This window comes from Lacerta agilis, chromosome 8, assembly GCF_009819535.1.
Source record: "Lacerta agilis isolate rLacAgi1 chromosome 8, rLacAgi1.pri, whole genome shotgun sequence".
NCBI classification, from domain to species: domain Eukaryota; kingdom Metazoa; phylum Chordata; class Lepidosauria; order Squamata; family Lacertidae; genus Lacerta; species Lacerta agilis.
Genome location: NC_046319.1, coordinates 30,157,791 through 30,173,612, shown reverse-complemented (window position 1 = coordinate 30,173,612; position 15,822 = coordinate 30,157,791). Strand labels below are relative to the sequence as shown.

At 44.6% G+C, this 15,822-nt stretch overlaps 1 protein-coding gene across 3 annotated transcripts in view; it reads left to right on the top strand.

The window, feature by feature from the left end:
- ZNF423 (zinc finger protein 423) overlaps window positions 1–14,106 on the top strand; it is a 302,228-nt gene extending 288,122 nt beyond the window's left edge. For all 3 annotated transcript variants that reach the window (XM_033156747.1, XM_033156744.1, XM_033156746.1), the window contains one exon: window positions 13,403–14,106. In XM_033156747.1, coding sequence (XP_033012638.1) covers window positions 13,403–13,432 — 30 coding nt within the window. In that variant the 3' untranslated portion in view covers window positions 13,433–14,106. The remainder of the gene's footprint in view (window positions 1–13,402) is intronic.
- Window positions 14,107–15,822: the final 1,716 nt, after the last annotated feature.

Below are 15,822 nucleotides of genomic sequence, written 5' to 3'. Positions count from 1 at the left end.
ACAGCTAAGTTTTAACTGCAAGCGCAGTCACTAACAAGGTTTGGAGGGAAATAGTCCCCCCTTAACAGAACACTTCAGAGGTGGTTTATTTTTGTAAGAACACAAGATGCTGCTGGATCAGGCCAATGGCCCATCTAGCCCAACATCCAGATGCCTGTGGCAAGCTTGCTCCCCACAGCACTTTCCCCACTTGAGATCCCTGGCAGCTGGCATTCAGAGGGCATACTGTCTCCCAACAGTTATGGTACAGCATAGCTGTCATGGCTAGTGGCCATTGATAGACTTATTAAATTCCACAGATTTTGTCTAATCCTCTTTTAAAACCATCCGAGTTGTGTTAGATTAGCCTTATAAGTGGAGAAAAAACATCAACACTGGCTTGGAATTTTTTGACTTTGTACTGGAAAAGTGGGCAGGGGCTCATGAAAGTCGCGAGTGGAAGGAAAGAAAGACCAATGGGGTACAAGAAGATTTAAGAACTGAACAGGTATGCATCTCAGTCTGCAGTCCTAGCCAAACATACTTAAGAGTTGAGTGCAGTGGAATTTATTTCGGGGGGGGGGGGGACACACAAGCAGGATGCCCTCACTGTGAACCTTCTAAATTCAAAGCAGACCGGTCCACTCTGCTTTTCTTAGGAGTGTAGCTACTATTGGCATTACCATTACTTTGTGGGAAGGGGCTGTTTAGTCCTAAAATGACAGGATTTGGCTACCATTTAAATGTTCTCTGCAGCTATTACATTCCAACATTAAATTCAAGGCTGATAATAGTTTGGGGGAGGGCAATTTCTTATCTTGTTGTCCAAATCCCACCCAGTTGTCGTCTCACAGTTAAGCAGCTGAACATCAGTCTGTGTTAGGATGGATGCAAATTATTACAATGTGTTCAGCGGTGCATGCCAGCGGATCCGAGATCAGAAGCCAGCTCTTTTGTGCGTGAAGCCATTCTTGAGAACTTCAGACCAGGGCAAGGAAGGAGGCACATTGGCAACTCCCCAAGAAGATTGTGGACTGTCCAAGCTGAGGTTAAAAGGGCAGCTATTGTCAAACAGAACCAGCCTGTGTGCTGGGATCCTCCATTGTCTGTCTTCCTTCTCCACTCCAGATAAACAAAAAATCCATTACGCAGTCAGATGGAAATGATTTGGGGGTGGGGGGAAAGAATGACACAAGTGCTAAAGATTTCTAAAAATATTCTATTGTCGTGTGCTTCTGACAATAGTAATTTCATTTTGGTTCATTTTCTCCTTTTGCATTTTGGGGCTGTCGGGCAGGGGATGCAAGGTTCATTCCTGAGTTTATTTTGGTCTTCAGCATGGGGTACCCAAAAGTACAAACTGGAGACAGGGTGATGAATCTACCTTTGCGAGAAAAATTCTCTGGAGCCCACCTTCTCTCGAGACAGGGTATTATTAGTTGCCTTGTTTCAATAGGTGCCTGAGTGAATCATAATGTGTTTACATATATCCCCCCCTCTCTCTTTCTAACAGAGAACTTCTGCTTATCTCTTAATAATGTATTCTCTCATGCTTTTTTTATTTATTTCCGAAGTGCTGTGTTAAGGGAATTTTCCCTAGGGTTTTGCTTTACCTTTCTTCACAATTGCATTTTATCCAGTGGGTTTAAAAAAATAAAAATAAAAATAGGGAGCACGCAGTGCTTGTAATGTGATTCTTAAAGGTGTCTCTGAGACAATGCCTGCTCCAGCTATGTACTAGGAAGAGATTGACTTGGATTCTTTCCTGATAACTCATCCTGGGGTTCAAAGGGACAGTAAAGAGAAATTGGAAACTGTTCCAGGACTTTAAAGACATCAGCTTAGCACAGCCATTTGTTCTAGGTGTTAGAGCTCACAAATTGAGTTTCTTAATTCATTTCACTGGAGGACACAGTGCATACTTCTTCGTAGGTGTAAATTTGCTAACCCCACGATTGAAACACATGCACAAGAGCCATATGTACATCATAGAACACAAATATATATGGGTTGAGGTCAAGGGTGTCCATCCAACAATGAAATCCTTTATGTTTGGCCATTGATATCAATGGCATTACTAATTTTGGATTGCTAGAGCTAAGCTATCTTGTCATTGGTCAGGGCTGTTGAAGGCAGTGCCTAAATCTAGTCCCCAAGTTCAGTCACTGGACCTAGAACTAGAACTAGGGGTTTTATTTAATGTTAAAGTCACTTGCGCAGACAGAACGTTGTTGTGCAGTGGAAAAAACAAATACCTTACTGCAGATGATTGCGCAACTGATTGCGCAACAAGAATCAGCTGCCGCATTGACCAAGCTGAAAGTCAGGCTCCTGTTTTTTAAAGCACACCTGATCAATGCTGTGGCTTCATACTACCAGCCAGTTGCAGAGACTGGCATCACACACACTTACTGCACCTGCAGATAGAGCCTAGCCAGCTACCAGGGACTGAGCGTGCTCTGAAGTCTTTGAGTCTCTCTTAAGAGCTCTTAAGCCTTCCACGTTTTGAACCATACAGGTCCTTCTTCAGGCTCCAGAGCCCCTGACACTGCCCATAATTCCAGGTCCACAATCCCTACAAATACCAAGCAACACATTGAAAATAGAACTGCCGGGTCTTTTCCTCCAATCAACTGCACTCTTCTCATCTTCTCCAGCCAATAGTCTTCTCTCTTTCTCCCCTCACCAGGGAGGCATCATGATGACATCAGCACTGTGTGCACACCTGTCTCTTGCGATGCAGCTGAGAGCCCACTGAACAGCTGTTTGGCAGGAAGCACCTGCCACACCTGCCCCTGCCCCTTTTCTGCATTCCATTGCTATGGAAGAACATCAAACTAATGAGCTCTGAGCAGACTGAACTTGAGCATATTCTAACCAGTGTCACCTCATTGCTTAATTCTGTTATCACAGCACTGTGACTGTAGAACAGGGACAAGGAAAGACAGAATGACATGGGGTAATTATTCTTAAAAAGTGTGAGAGAGAAAATGTTTCCTGAAATACTGCCTTGCTGAAAGGTATTTCCTGGAAAATAATTACTCTTCACCCACCCCAAACGTAAGGTTAACTCAGGGAAGCACCAGGCTCGAGGGGACCCCAAACAAGGTGTATTTCAGTGCCTCTCCCAGCCCTACAGTGGAGGCAGAGGGGACGGGCAGCAGAAGGACTGGATGGCAGGACTGGAAGCAGCACAGCACCCACCACCAAGTGCTCCCACAGTCCAATGCTGTGAAGAAAAGCACTGGCAACTGTAGCAGGCTGGCAGCTGTAATGGGCCCTCTGAGGCCCGTGGACCCTGGCATTTGACCAAACATGTTGGGTGCTTCAGCTACTAGCAGCGCTGGTTCCAGGATTTGGGGAAGGGGCTTGGACATGGGAGCCCAGAAGAGTGGGGAACGTGCACATTGAGGATTTTCTTGAGTTGCACCCTCCATTCTTAGATACTCTGTGCCAAAGTGGACATGGTAGTCAAAGTGAGTGGATGGCAGGCTCTCTACTGGCCTCGGGGCCCTGGCAGATGCCCAACCTTGCCACCCTCTGAAGTAGGCCATGGCTGTCAGGTGTTCTCACTTCTCATTGGGCCTTCCTATAGGTGTGTGAAGTATATCTGGTTGCTTCTCTGGAATACAGTCATACCTCGGGTTACGATAGTTGCGGGTTGCGTTTTTTCCACATTACGAACGCAGCAAACCTGGAAGTGTTTACTTCCGGGTTTCGCCGTGTGCACTTGCAGAAGCGTTCTGCGCAGGTCGCGCAGGCACAGAAGCGCGATATCGTGCTTCCGCGCGTGCGTGATGTCTCTGCTCACGTTGCGGACTTTTCAGGGTGCGAACAGCACCCCAGAACGGATCGTGTCTGCAATCCGAGGTACCACTGTAATGTGCATTAGATTACTGGCTGGGGTTTCGTTTAGATCTCATATAACCCATGTTTTGAAACAACTGCACTGGTTGCTAGTTTGTGTCTGGGCCCAATTTTAGGTGCACTTGTTACTGTTCAAAGTTTAAACATAGACCCCAAATATCTGAAAGACTGTCTCATCCCCTGGAGATCCTCTTGGTGTTAACATGGACAAAGGGGGCCCTCTTAGGAGGTCCACTGCCCTCAGAAGCTCAGGGGGGAGATGGCGACCTGGGGAGGGTATTTTCTGTGGCAGTCCCCAAGCTGTGAAACTCCCCATAGAGCTGAGTCTGCCGCCGTCACTGTACAGCTTTCTGGGAATGCTGAAGACATATCTCTTCCCCCAGGCCTTTGACACTTGAGGTGTATATTTTAAGGACCCACCTTATTTTTGTGATTGAAAGCTGTTTTAAACTATTTTTACTATTTTGTTTCAGTGTTGTAGCCCACTTTAAGGTGAGTGAAAGGTGGGTAGATAATTATTATGAGATAAACTAGCCCAACTCCATGCTTCACTCAGACACTGCCTGGAATTGAGAGCGCTGTTCACCATACTGTGAATCATCCATGGCTCATTTCCCTGTCTCCTATTTCGTTAAGTGCATGGTGTGCTTCCAACAATGGATGGATTGCTTGTATTTTGAACCAAAAGCTCAAATTCCATCTTCAACTAAGGCAGAGCTGCCAACACAGTGGCCTCCAGATGTTGTAGGCTAGCGCTATTATATGCTGTATGATTGCAGGTGCTGCAATCAAGTGGTGAAGTCAGATTCACATGTACTGCATGTTGCGCTTCCTGCTTGTGAATGGATGCAGCATTTAAAGGGGTTTGATAGGACCCATACTAAAAATAATGTATTTGAGCTCCCCTCTTAGGGATTTGGCTTCTTCTGAAGAAAATGCAAACAATGTGAAAGTAGGGAGATTCCACATTGCAAATCTATGTAATAATTGTGGTTTGTGGTTTTGTCCTGGATAATGGGAGTTGTAGTCCAAGAATATATCTGTTCAGGTCAACACCCCCCCCTTTTCACACACACACAGACACACACACATACACTGTGGATTCTTTGTGCCAAAGCAATCCGTGTGTGTGTGTGCGCGCGCGCTCTTTCAATAAATCCACATTTGAAATGTTTGGGAATTCTGTGTTTGGGATACTTCGAGTTTTATTCTCACTGAAGAAATACATATGCAAACACACACACACACACACACACACACACGGATTGCTTTGGCACAAAGAATCCACAGTTTGTTTGACATAATGTACAAGAAGTGATAAAATAGCAAGCTTTGGAGCTGCACAAAATACTTCGAGGAGGTCTGCACCAGCAGTCTAACTGTCCCAGCACATCTGTTACACGAATGAGAATACACTGATGCTGCAGTGTATTCTCAATAGAAATGCTGCCGTTCATGGTTCCAGCCAGAGGTCCTCCCATCCCGCAGGACTTTAAACCTCTTGAAACTCCCTCCCTCCACTTTTCATTTTCTTAATTTCCATCTAACACCCTGCATTCTATGGTTTTTGAGCATGCTCACTATGCTCCTTTCTGGGAGGGGCATTGCCCCATTAAAGCTTTTATTTATTTCATGCTTTTACAACATCAGGGTTCCCCCAACAAGCTGACCCTACCTTCTTGTTTCTCAGTGGCTCCATTGCTGTCAGCACTAGCCACCTGAGCTTGCTTTTAGAGGGAGTAATTTGGGATCATTATTTGAAACCAGCTTGGTTTGGTCGCCTTGGTACACAGGGATGCTGAAAACCTTCCCCATAGTAATTATAAAGATGCTGCTGCATTCATTATTGTTCCATCGGTGGACATGGTACTTTTAGAGAGGTATGAAAATATGTCTGTGCCCTCAAGATTTTATGGCCCTACATGTCAACAGAGGGAGAGACAGCATAGCATGAGTATCGGGGGGTGGGGGGTATACGCAAAAAAAAAACCAGTGTCACAAACCAAGGCTTAGTTTCGGTAAGGTATGAGGACTAACAGGTACAGGCAAAGACTTCATGGGAACAGTGGATTTTAAGCAAGGGGATAGAGAGAGCTTGAGAGCTACACAAAGAGGGCCTTTGCATTCATCTAGAACACCGGGATCAAATCATCACTTTTCTTGCCATTGTGAAGACTGGGTTTCTTGTATAGCAGGGGTGGCCAACTCCCAAGAGACTGTGATCTACTTACAGAGTTAAAAACGGGGTTTTTTTTGGGGGGGGGAACCCCCTTTCTTAGGCATTCAGGTCAAAGTTGTTGTTGAGCTTTTTTTAGGGAGAAGGAAAGCTCTGTATTTGGGGGTGCAGGGCAAAAATGTTGAACTTTTTTAAGGGAGCCAAATTGTTGAGCTTCTTTGGGGGAGCCAGTGATCTACCACAGACATCCAGTGATCTACCGGTATATCACGATCTACCTGTTGGACGTGCCTGTTGTATAGCATCTAGCGGGGTGTTGCACTTCACTTCACTTATGATAATGACCGCCTTTTTGATGCTGCTGTTAAGAATCCACAATTAATCAGTGGGCAAGTCCAACTCTCCTCCTCCTCCTTCTCAGCTTTAAGGGATCCTCCAAATAGAACTAGAAGCTGCAAGCTCTCATTCCTAGAAGACCCTACCCTGCTTTTCCCCCAAGTGTTGCTCTATAGGTTAGGATTCATCCTTTCCCTAGCAGCTGAGAAAGGAAATGGGGGTAGGCCACATATTTCTTGGGAAATTGAGAGCTAGACAGATAACAAACCACACTTGCGCGTTACCTGGAACAACCGGGCTGGGAATTGATGCCTGGGTTTAGGAGAAGCTCTGGTTACCCGCTATCAGTTTTAATGAAGTGTGCTAACTAAATTGGATTTGGAGTACTCATTGAAAGCTGTTTATGGCACGCTCTTGAGTACATTTACCATTTTGGTCGGAAGTGCATGCTAGTGAGCATATGAGGTCTTTAAGACAGGCCATCTGTTAGTGTTAGACCCTTGGATAATTGTCAGGTCGTTCTAAAAATAAGCATATATACAAACTGCCCAACAGTGCAAAGGTGATTTCCCCCTCTCGCAATTTCCTTCTATGACAGAGAAAGGGGGGGGCAGCACAATGCCACGAGTGGTCATTCTACGCTCTCAGCTCTCCCCCACCATGTTTTTTTCCTGCAGGCTTTTCTGATTCGCAGCCCCCTCCCTGCTGCAAGCCAGTTGCTGCCTGTCACATCTCAAGCTTTGGATTAGCACAGTCCCAATCTAAGGCTCTTGGGAGTGGGGCAGGGGGGTCCCTGGAGGACCCCCGTAATATAAGCTCTGCTGACTGAGGCAAGTACTTTCCCCTCCGAATGAAAAATATCCGCATGAAAAGCCAAAGCACAAAAGATCTTGATCCTCATGATGGGTTTGTTCTTAATTGCATCAAACAAACAATAAAATGTAATGGGAAACATTTGCAATTAAGGAAACACCCGAAAAGCAAAGTATTGGGGGCAGGGGAATGATTCATTTAGGTTCTGGGTGCTGGTTTGTATGTTTAAGGTATATTTGGCATATATTAGCCGTGAGCTAAGAAGCCCCAGTTGAAACCTTAGGTTCCATGGTCTATCAGGTAACAGAGGGTGGGGAAGATGTCTGCCTGGGACCCTAGAGGGTTGTTGTCAGCCAGAGTAACTAATACTTGGCTAGAGGGACAAAGCTGAGACCACACTAAGCCCACCTAAATAGGAAGCCTGCCTTATTCTATCCTGCTCATTGTTTTTCCACACTGACTGGCAGGAGCTGTCTGGGGTTTTAGACAGGAGTCTTTTCCCAGCCCTACCTGGAGATCCCAGGGATTGAACCTGATGCTCTGCACCAAAACTGTGTCCCTTCCCTAAGTAATCCGTCTCTGTTCATGGTGAATGCAGCCTCGGCCTGAGTCCATGTTTCCTTCACCTAGATTCCAAAATCTCCAGCTCTCACCAGTAGACCCTACCTGGCACACAGAAGATGAATAACAGATGTGGAGCACACCATCAAATGGATGTGTTGCAGTCTCAAACCGCCATCGCTCCCCTCCCGGTAGCATTTTAATTTTTTTCACCTGCTCCTGTTGTAGTACTCCTGTGGATTGCTGGCAGAGATTGTTACTGCAGGGTGGAAGATTCCCAGCTCGAGTGCCAGCTTTTTAGCTGTGCTCCATTTCCGCCCCCCGCCCATGCCTCCTACTCCTCCACTATGCTTCTCTGTTGGTCCTCTTAAAACCCACTCCCTTTATTGCTGTTCTGAAGGCAGAGCATGAGTGTCATTTAGACATGCCTTTAAAAAAAATACATTTAGTATATGCTCAGTAACAAGAATAAAGTTGTTCTTGAAGGTGGTGTGCTCCCATAGCTGTCAACCCTCGCTGCTGTTCCCCACTGCTATAAAAAGGGAATTTCCTGAAAAAAAGGGAAAGGTTGATAGCTATGGTGCTCACCGCAAACATATGTTCTGAACTTCCATAAGGGGGTAAATCACACCAGGTGATTGACTGGCATATGCATTTTGCAAGGTACTGTTCACTTAGTCTGAATCTGCTATTTAGCCCGCAGGTATGAATGAAAGAGGAAGTTCAGCCAGCCAGTAATATTTTTTAAATGTACTGTGTGGTGCCTTGTAATCATATGGGAAGGTAATGGCTACCTATACCACCTGGGTCACTAGTCATGTCGCCAAAATTCACAATTACCTGCCTTTGAATACGCTTATAATGTTCAGGAGCATTGTGAGTTGAGTGTCATATAATCTAAAGTTATTCTCTGGTTTGGATTCTAATGTGCTCGCCTGGCAGCTTAAGCACTGCAACAGTTGTGACTCAGGCCCCAGAGATCTTGGGAAATGTAATTTTCCCAAGGCACCAATCCCCAGGTGCCCTGGAAACTACATGCCCCATCTCCTGCTGAGAATATGGTCATTCATACCACAATGGGGGACAAATTTCAGGTGCCTAAGTGTGATTAATTGGGATGCCCCTCCTAAGTTCAGAGAGAAGGTGGTTCCATAATACAGGTGTCACTGACTCATTGGAACCAAGTTGCAGCAATAGAGGGGCAACTTTGGGGGGGGGGTGGCAGGAGATGGCTTACCTCTGAGAAGCAGTTGGAGAATTTTCCATAGATAAATTTGGTGAAATGGTACCCCCCCCACACACACACAAACTCCAGAAAACCCTGCCAACAAATAGGGGTAGAAATCTGAAAGGCCATTTGTGCAAATCTCTCCATAAAACCCATGGAGCTTCCCCAAGAATATAATTATTTACATGACTCTCTAAGTTTTATTCATGGCAAATGTTACTCTGAGGCCCTGGGACCGATGGGTGGCATGACAATCGGCTGAGGCCATGGGTTGTTAGGGAGCTAAACGAGTGACCCCACTTGTGAATTGCTGTCAAATTTGAGCATAATCAGCCTTGCATCTTTGCCCAGCCTCTTGCTTACGAAAACAGCATGCTCTTTATATTAGCTGTGTGCAGAAGGTATTATTACCCTGTATGAGAAGAGAAGGTCACAAGGAAGAGCTTCATTATCAGAGTTAGAGCCGCATACCATTCTGTTATTGACCTGCCTGGTGTAAATCAATGCGGCAGGCACACAGGTTGGAAATCATGTTCTCGGCCTGTGGAACGTACGCCTTGCCGCTAGTGCTGATTGTGCATTATCTTTTAAATGATACTGCCTAAATAAGTATGGATCTGCTGAGCACCAACAGCCCTCGCTTCGACTGGAGAATGCTAAATCTTTTGTATTTGCTCCTTTTAAGATAAAGAAAAGTTGGTATTAGGCTGTCCGAGAAATTGAAAATCTACGGCCACAAGAATCATGGCTGCACCGAGGCAAGCAGGCATATGTCAGAAGGAGGTGTAGTACATGAAACATGCGCTGTTGCGTTTCTGATGAGATCTGGTTTCTTGGGACATGAGGTGCATGGAGTTGGGTTCAGAAGGCAATGGGGGAATGTTGGTTGTAGGTTAAAAAAAAAAACTTAGTTGATAGAGAACGAGTTTGGAACAGTAATGGTTTTGCCCATGTGAGTGCATGCAGAAAATGTCTGCACAGATGGACAGCCCAGACCAGGAATTGACCTGAGATATTTGCAGTTTCCCAGGGATGTGCCCAAACTGACAGTGTAACTGTGTTTTCATGTGCAGCCTAGTCATAGCAATATAGAAAGATGCTTTATAGCAGGTGAGACTGTTTTCCTGCTCAGACTGACCGCAGCTCTCCACTGCTAGAAATGGTAGGTGGCAGAGGTGGCAGGCTTGCAGGCTCCCCCTTTTAGGGCATCTTGCCAGCCAGCGTGAGAACAGGATGCTGGACTAAACGGGCCATCAGCCTGATCCAGTCTTGTGTCCCTTTGTCATTACAAGGCTGTTGACAGAGCTTGCAAGCCAAGTTTTAAGAGCTTTAGGAGAGGTGTGTTTGGCAGGAACACAAGAAAGGTATGTCGGCAGTGCTCAGAGGGCTGGAACTCTCTTCCTAAAGAAGCCAGTTTAGCCCCTCACTTTGTTGGCCGATGCCAGCAGGTGAAAACCTACTTGTTTAGACAGGTCTTTGACTTGCAGAGGGTGCTGTTTTCTTCTTCCTCCTCCTCCTCTTCTTTGATGCATTTATCTTCCTCTACAGTTTTTTTTAAAAGCTTTTAAAAAAATCATTTATGCAACAAAATGCAAAACCTTTATAGAAGAGAAGGAAAACAAAGGCATACCAAGGCATCCTGTATCCTTGCCTTGCTCTTGCTTTTATTTACAGTATTGTGGCTTGCTTTCTTTTTGTATTTTTTTAAAAAAATACTTCGTTGCCTATGTAGTTCTTATTATCCTCAGCCCGCTTTGAGCATCTCCTTTATGGAGAGTCGGGGGTATACATTTAATAAATGAGAATGTTAATAAACTCGAAAGAGGTTTTGAAATAGCTGCACCAGTGAGAAACAGCAGCATTTTAAATGTCTCTCTCAATCAAGGCTGGAGAAGCTTCACCCCCTCCCAGATGTTGTTGGGCTAAAACCCCCTTCACCACTGACCACTGGCCATACTGGCTGGGGCTGATGGGAGTTGTAGTCCAACAACATCTGGAAGGCACCAGGTTCCCAGCCCTGAACTAAATGCTCACCATTATGCATAACTGCAATAAATGAACAGCCACCTTCTCCATCTCCTACAATACAGTTCTTGGTGGCAATTGCCCTGCTGTTTTGAAGCTTCTACGTTTCATTTTTTAAAAAAAATCTTGCTGTACCTATTTTTCTACATCGCAGTGTTGTATGCTTGCCCTCCCCCCCCCCTTAACCTTCTGTCATGTGGTGATGCAAAAGAATGAGCATTATTGTGTGTAGTTTTATAAGAAACCCACTGGCCACAATGCCTGCTAACAACTTTTGATACGACTAAGAAATGCCACAGCACTTGTGACACCTGGTGGTCACTCTGGGAAGTGCAGAGTTCAGCAACTTAAGTGTACAGTATTTAAATGGGGTCGCCGCTACCTCCAGAGACAAGGCCTGCAAATGGATCCTCCATTAGTTAGATGTTGTCACCAGACAATTTTCATTAGACTGATGTCATCTCGATAATAATGGATTCAGGAGGAGTTTCCTGTGCGGAGAATAACTTTGAGTTGCTTAGAAAGAAGTGAACGATCTGTAGAGAGTTAAATACATTTGTGTGTTTGTATGATGTTACACTGATGTGAAAGAGTAGTTAGGCAGCTTTGCAGATACGCATTGCAAGGCAAACATTTAGGGTTGTTGTATCAGTTAATTTAGGATGCATCCTTAAAAGGGAACTTATTCCTAAACACACAAACACACATAATCAGGAAATCCAACAACCTGCCATGAAACCTTGGAGTAAACATTCAGACCTTTGTGTTGCAAAGGTGAAAAGGCACAGAAGCTTTGACTGAAAGCACATCCAAATCCTTCTTAGAATGAATGGGCAATTTAGTGGTGACTGGCTTGAGTTCAGTGGGATGCAAGCACAACTCTTTTTCTCTGAATCAGGAACACAATCTTCTGTTTACAGGAGTAGCTTCCACTCATGCAAGCAAAATTGGCACCCACTTTTGTAAATTATTAGTTCATATTGAACCCCCCTTCAGGAGAATGGGAACTGAATGGTCTCTCATTCCATGCCACCAGATCAGCATGAGATCATGTCTTTCAACAGATCTTTGAGAAATGAACTGTGTTTGGAGGAGTTGTAGACCTGGTTGCAGAGTGTGTGATGAGAGAGAGTGGCAGGAGATCTTTCCAGTGCTTCCTGGAGCTAGAGATTCCAGACATCGTCCCTGAGGTGCTTGTAACTCTGAGACACGACTTCCGTTTGCATTAGATTGGATATGCAACTACTGCACAGCATTAGGATTTATTTAGCCTGCTGGCAAATGACAGACAGGATGTCTGCGCACTAATGTCTCCCTTGAGGGGAAGTTGCAGCTCCCTTTATGAAGGGATGGAAGCTGATTGCAGAGGTGTGTGGTAAATGCCATCCTTTCACCAAGATCGAACCACTGAACAACACAGCCACCTTCCTCCACCCTCACAGTTAAGCCATTTCTGCCGTGAAATGGATACCGGCCAGAATACTGCACTGTCAACTGTATCCAGTACTAGTCGGACTCAGAGTAGAGCCACTGACTAATTTAGATCCATTAAGTTCCGTGGGTCTGCTCTGAGTAAAGCCTAAACGCTGGCTATGGCCCTGTTTGTAAAAGTTGGGAGCGTTCAATGCCCCTTTGGGTTCCCTGTGCAAGTTCCCTTTACTGTGCACCTGGGGCTCCTACCTTAATGGCAGGAGCCAGGTGCACCTGGATGTGCCACAGGGGAGGCACATTGACCCTCTCCGTCATGCCGTGAAGGTCGGCAGGCCTGTGCGCACCTTCCCCATGCCAAGTTCAGGATGGGCCAGAGCACAGCAACTGGTGCGCTTCTCTTGCCGAAGTTGTTTCTCCAACTGTTGAAGTGTTGTGAGTTGCAATCTGGCTTCCCTTTCTGCCAAGACTGTCTTATCTGCACCAAGTGAGAATAGCGAATGGAGATATGGCAAAGGCGGCGGCGGCGGCAGCAGCAGCAGCCTGTGTGTATGCGTGTCCCTGTGCAACAGAGAATATTGTTTAATTGTTACAGTTAAGGAAGTTCCAGAAGGCAGGCACCCCTTGCAGAGCGTTACCACTTTGCCTAAATGCAGCGAAATCCTCGCGGTGCTACTTGGCTAACTGCAATCCATTTCGTTGTGTGTTTCTTTCTCCCCCCCCTTTTTTTTCTTCCTTAAGTTCATGCCAGCATTAACAGATCTATCAGTACAAAGCAAATGTGTCACATTGGCAGCTGTTACTTAGGAGCATTCTCTCTTTCTCTCTCTTTCCCTCTCCCCCCCTTCCTCTTTATTGCATTTTGTTCTGTAATAATTGCAAAGCTTTTATGTTGAGTTCCGCATAAATGCGACTGAGTAGGAGGGTACGGGCTTGCTTTCTATTATTCTGCCCCTCACGCATGTCTCCTTTTCCCCATCTTTTTCCAGAACCACACGTTGAGCCAGCACGCTCAGTGAGCCCCTGGCACTACAGGACACCTCTCTGCAGAAGACTTGACGGAAGCTCAGTGGGGAGGACCATTTGAACATTACATCCAATCAAAGTGTCATTTGCAACCCAGATGTAAAACTCTAATGATTTGGCCATGAGGCGCTGCTATTATAAGCAGCTGGAAATGAATATTAATGGAAGAGATTAAAAGTATTCCATGCGCAGTATTTTTTATTGTCCTGCTTGAGCTTAGTGTACTTTAAAGCTTCTGCTTCTGACTGAATTTATAGTTGCTAGATAGGAATCTGCTTTGATGCTCTTGCCCTTTGTTGCTTCTTGTATTATACGGATAGTCCAAGATTTTAGGAGTGGTTTTTTCCCCCCTCTTCCCCTTTCCTTTAGTTTTTTCTCCCCCGTTTAACTGCTTTTTAATTGCAATTTTAGGTAATTGTGCGTCGTGATGTGATGGCTTGGCTATTGTCTGAATATTTTTTTTACACTTTTTGGGTTTATTTTTTTTAACAATTGAAGACTAATGCTTTGATTGGATTTGCCAGTTCACCGGACAGTGATTAAAAAAAAAAACCTATGTAATGAATATCATCGGTTTCAGTGCAACTGGATGGTCTGCTTTATAAATGTGACTTAATCTGATTGCATTTAACTAATACAGTTCAATAAAGGGAATACATTGGATGAGTGTTGGAGTCTTAAAATCCATGTACTGCTGCTGTGTGTGAAGCTTGGTGGAAGCAAATGTCTACATGTGATGTAATTTATCAGATGAGATACGTCTCTTAACCCTAAAAAGGTAAAGGGACCCCTGACCATTAGGTCTATGATAATCTATTGCCCATAAGAATTTGTAATAAGGGAAGCCAGGTAAGATGAATTAGAAAATTTCTCCTAGCTCTGTGGTTATACAATTATGTGGAATGTGACTTAAGCCTCTGGAAACTCATTGTCTTGCAGAGTTGGCACACCTAACCCTGGGATTGTAATCCCTTGTGTAATATATGGGAATGGTTTGTAGGAATAGCCCCTGCCATCCAAATTCCAAGAGGAGTCTGCCATTCAAACGTTAATATCTAACTAGTGAATCAGGAACACTGTGTATCCTGACATATACTTTATTATACACTCTTTCTAGGTATGGAAGAGAATTTCATTTGGTCTTCCCGCATGGACCAGAGAGTAATTCATTGTGCTTTGGATTTCTCATTTTTCTGATTTTGCAATACAGTTCATGGCTCAAAAGTGCACCAAAATGCATAGTTTAGGATAATACAAGTTTAGAAATGCAAACATTGAGACAATACATATTGTGAGATAAAATGTGCATCAAAGATTGATGCGTGAATAGGATAGAATGGGTTTATGAGTGAATTCTGAGCTATCCATTTTTATTTATTCTATGGACAACTCTTTACAGGACACAGTGGGAGTTAATTTTTGAAGGCCTGTCGTGTAGTAGTAGTAGTAATAATAATAATAATAATAATAATAATAATAATAATAATAATTGTACCCTGCCCATCTGCCTGGGTTGGGCCAGCTACTCTGGGTGGCTTCCAACAGAATATACACAACCACAACAGAACATCACACACTAAAAACTTCCCAATACAGAGCTGCCTTCAGATGTCTATGGAAAGTTGTATAATTATTTCTCTCTTTGACATTTGATGGAAGAGTGTTCCACCAGGCGGGTGCCACTACTGAAAAGGCCCTCAGCCCAGTTGCCAGCAACCTCACTTCTCACAAGAAGGCAACCACCAGAACGCACAACCTCAGTTTCCAAGAGTTCTCCCAGCATATGTTGTTGCATGTGTAGTGATGGTAAGAAATGAATTTGTGGCTCCTATGACTAGCTGTAGCTGAGATCTACTTGGAAAAGCTTTAAGATAGCAAAAACTATTTTAGGAGGAGGACACCACACGTCCACTGTTACAGCTAGTTAGACCCTTCATACAGCCCAGAACCACTGTTGATAGTAAGCCCACCAGTAAGCAATATTTTTGGCTTTAGTCATTCAATGTTTATGGAAACATTTGGTGCCACTGCATTAAGCACATCTCTTGCTGCTGAGTGGATATTTCTCTGAAAAGCTTGGGCATGTAAATTCACTGCTTCCTTGCTCACTTGCTTCCCCAAAACCCATCAAATCTATTAGACAGGAATAAATCTATTAGACATATTGGAATAAATGGATATGCCCTAGCTAACTAAGTACTCCTTTCTCCTGATTTAGTAAGTTCTCCACCTCAAAGACTTAACTACAATAGTAATCTGGAACTAGAGTCTTCCTGTAGCCCTAGGGTCGCCGACCTTTTTGGAACCAGTGGGCACATTCCAGATGTTGGTAATCTTGGGGGTGCTGCCACAAAAGCAGCTGCTATGAGGTGGCGCATCACAT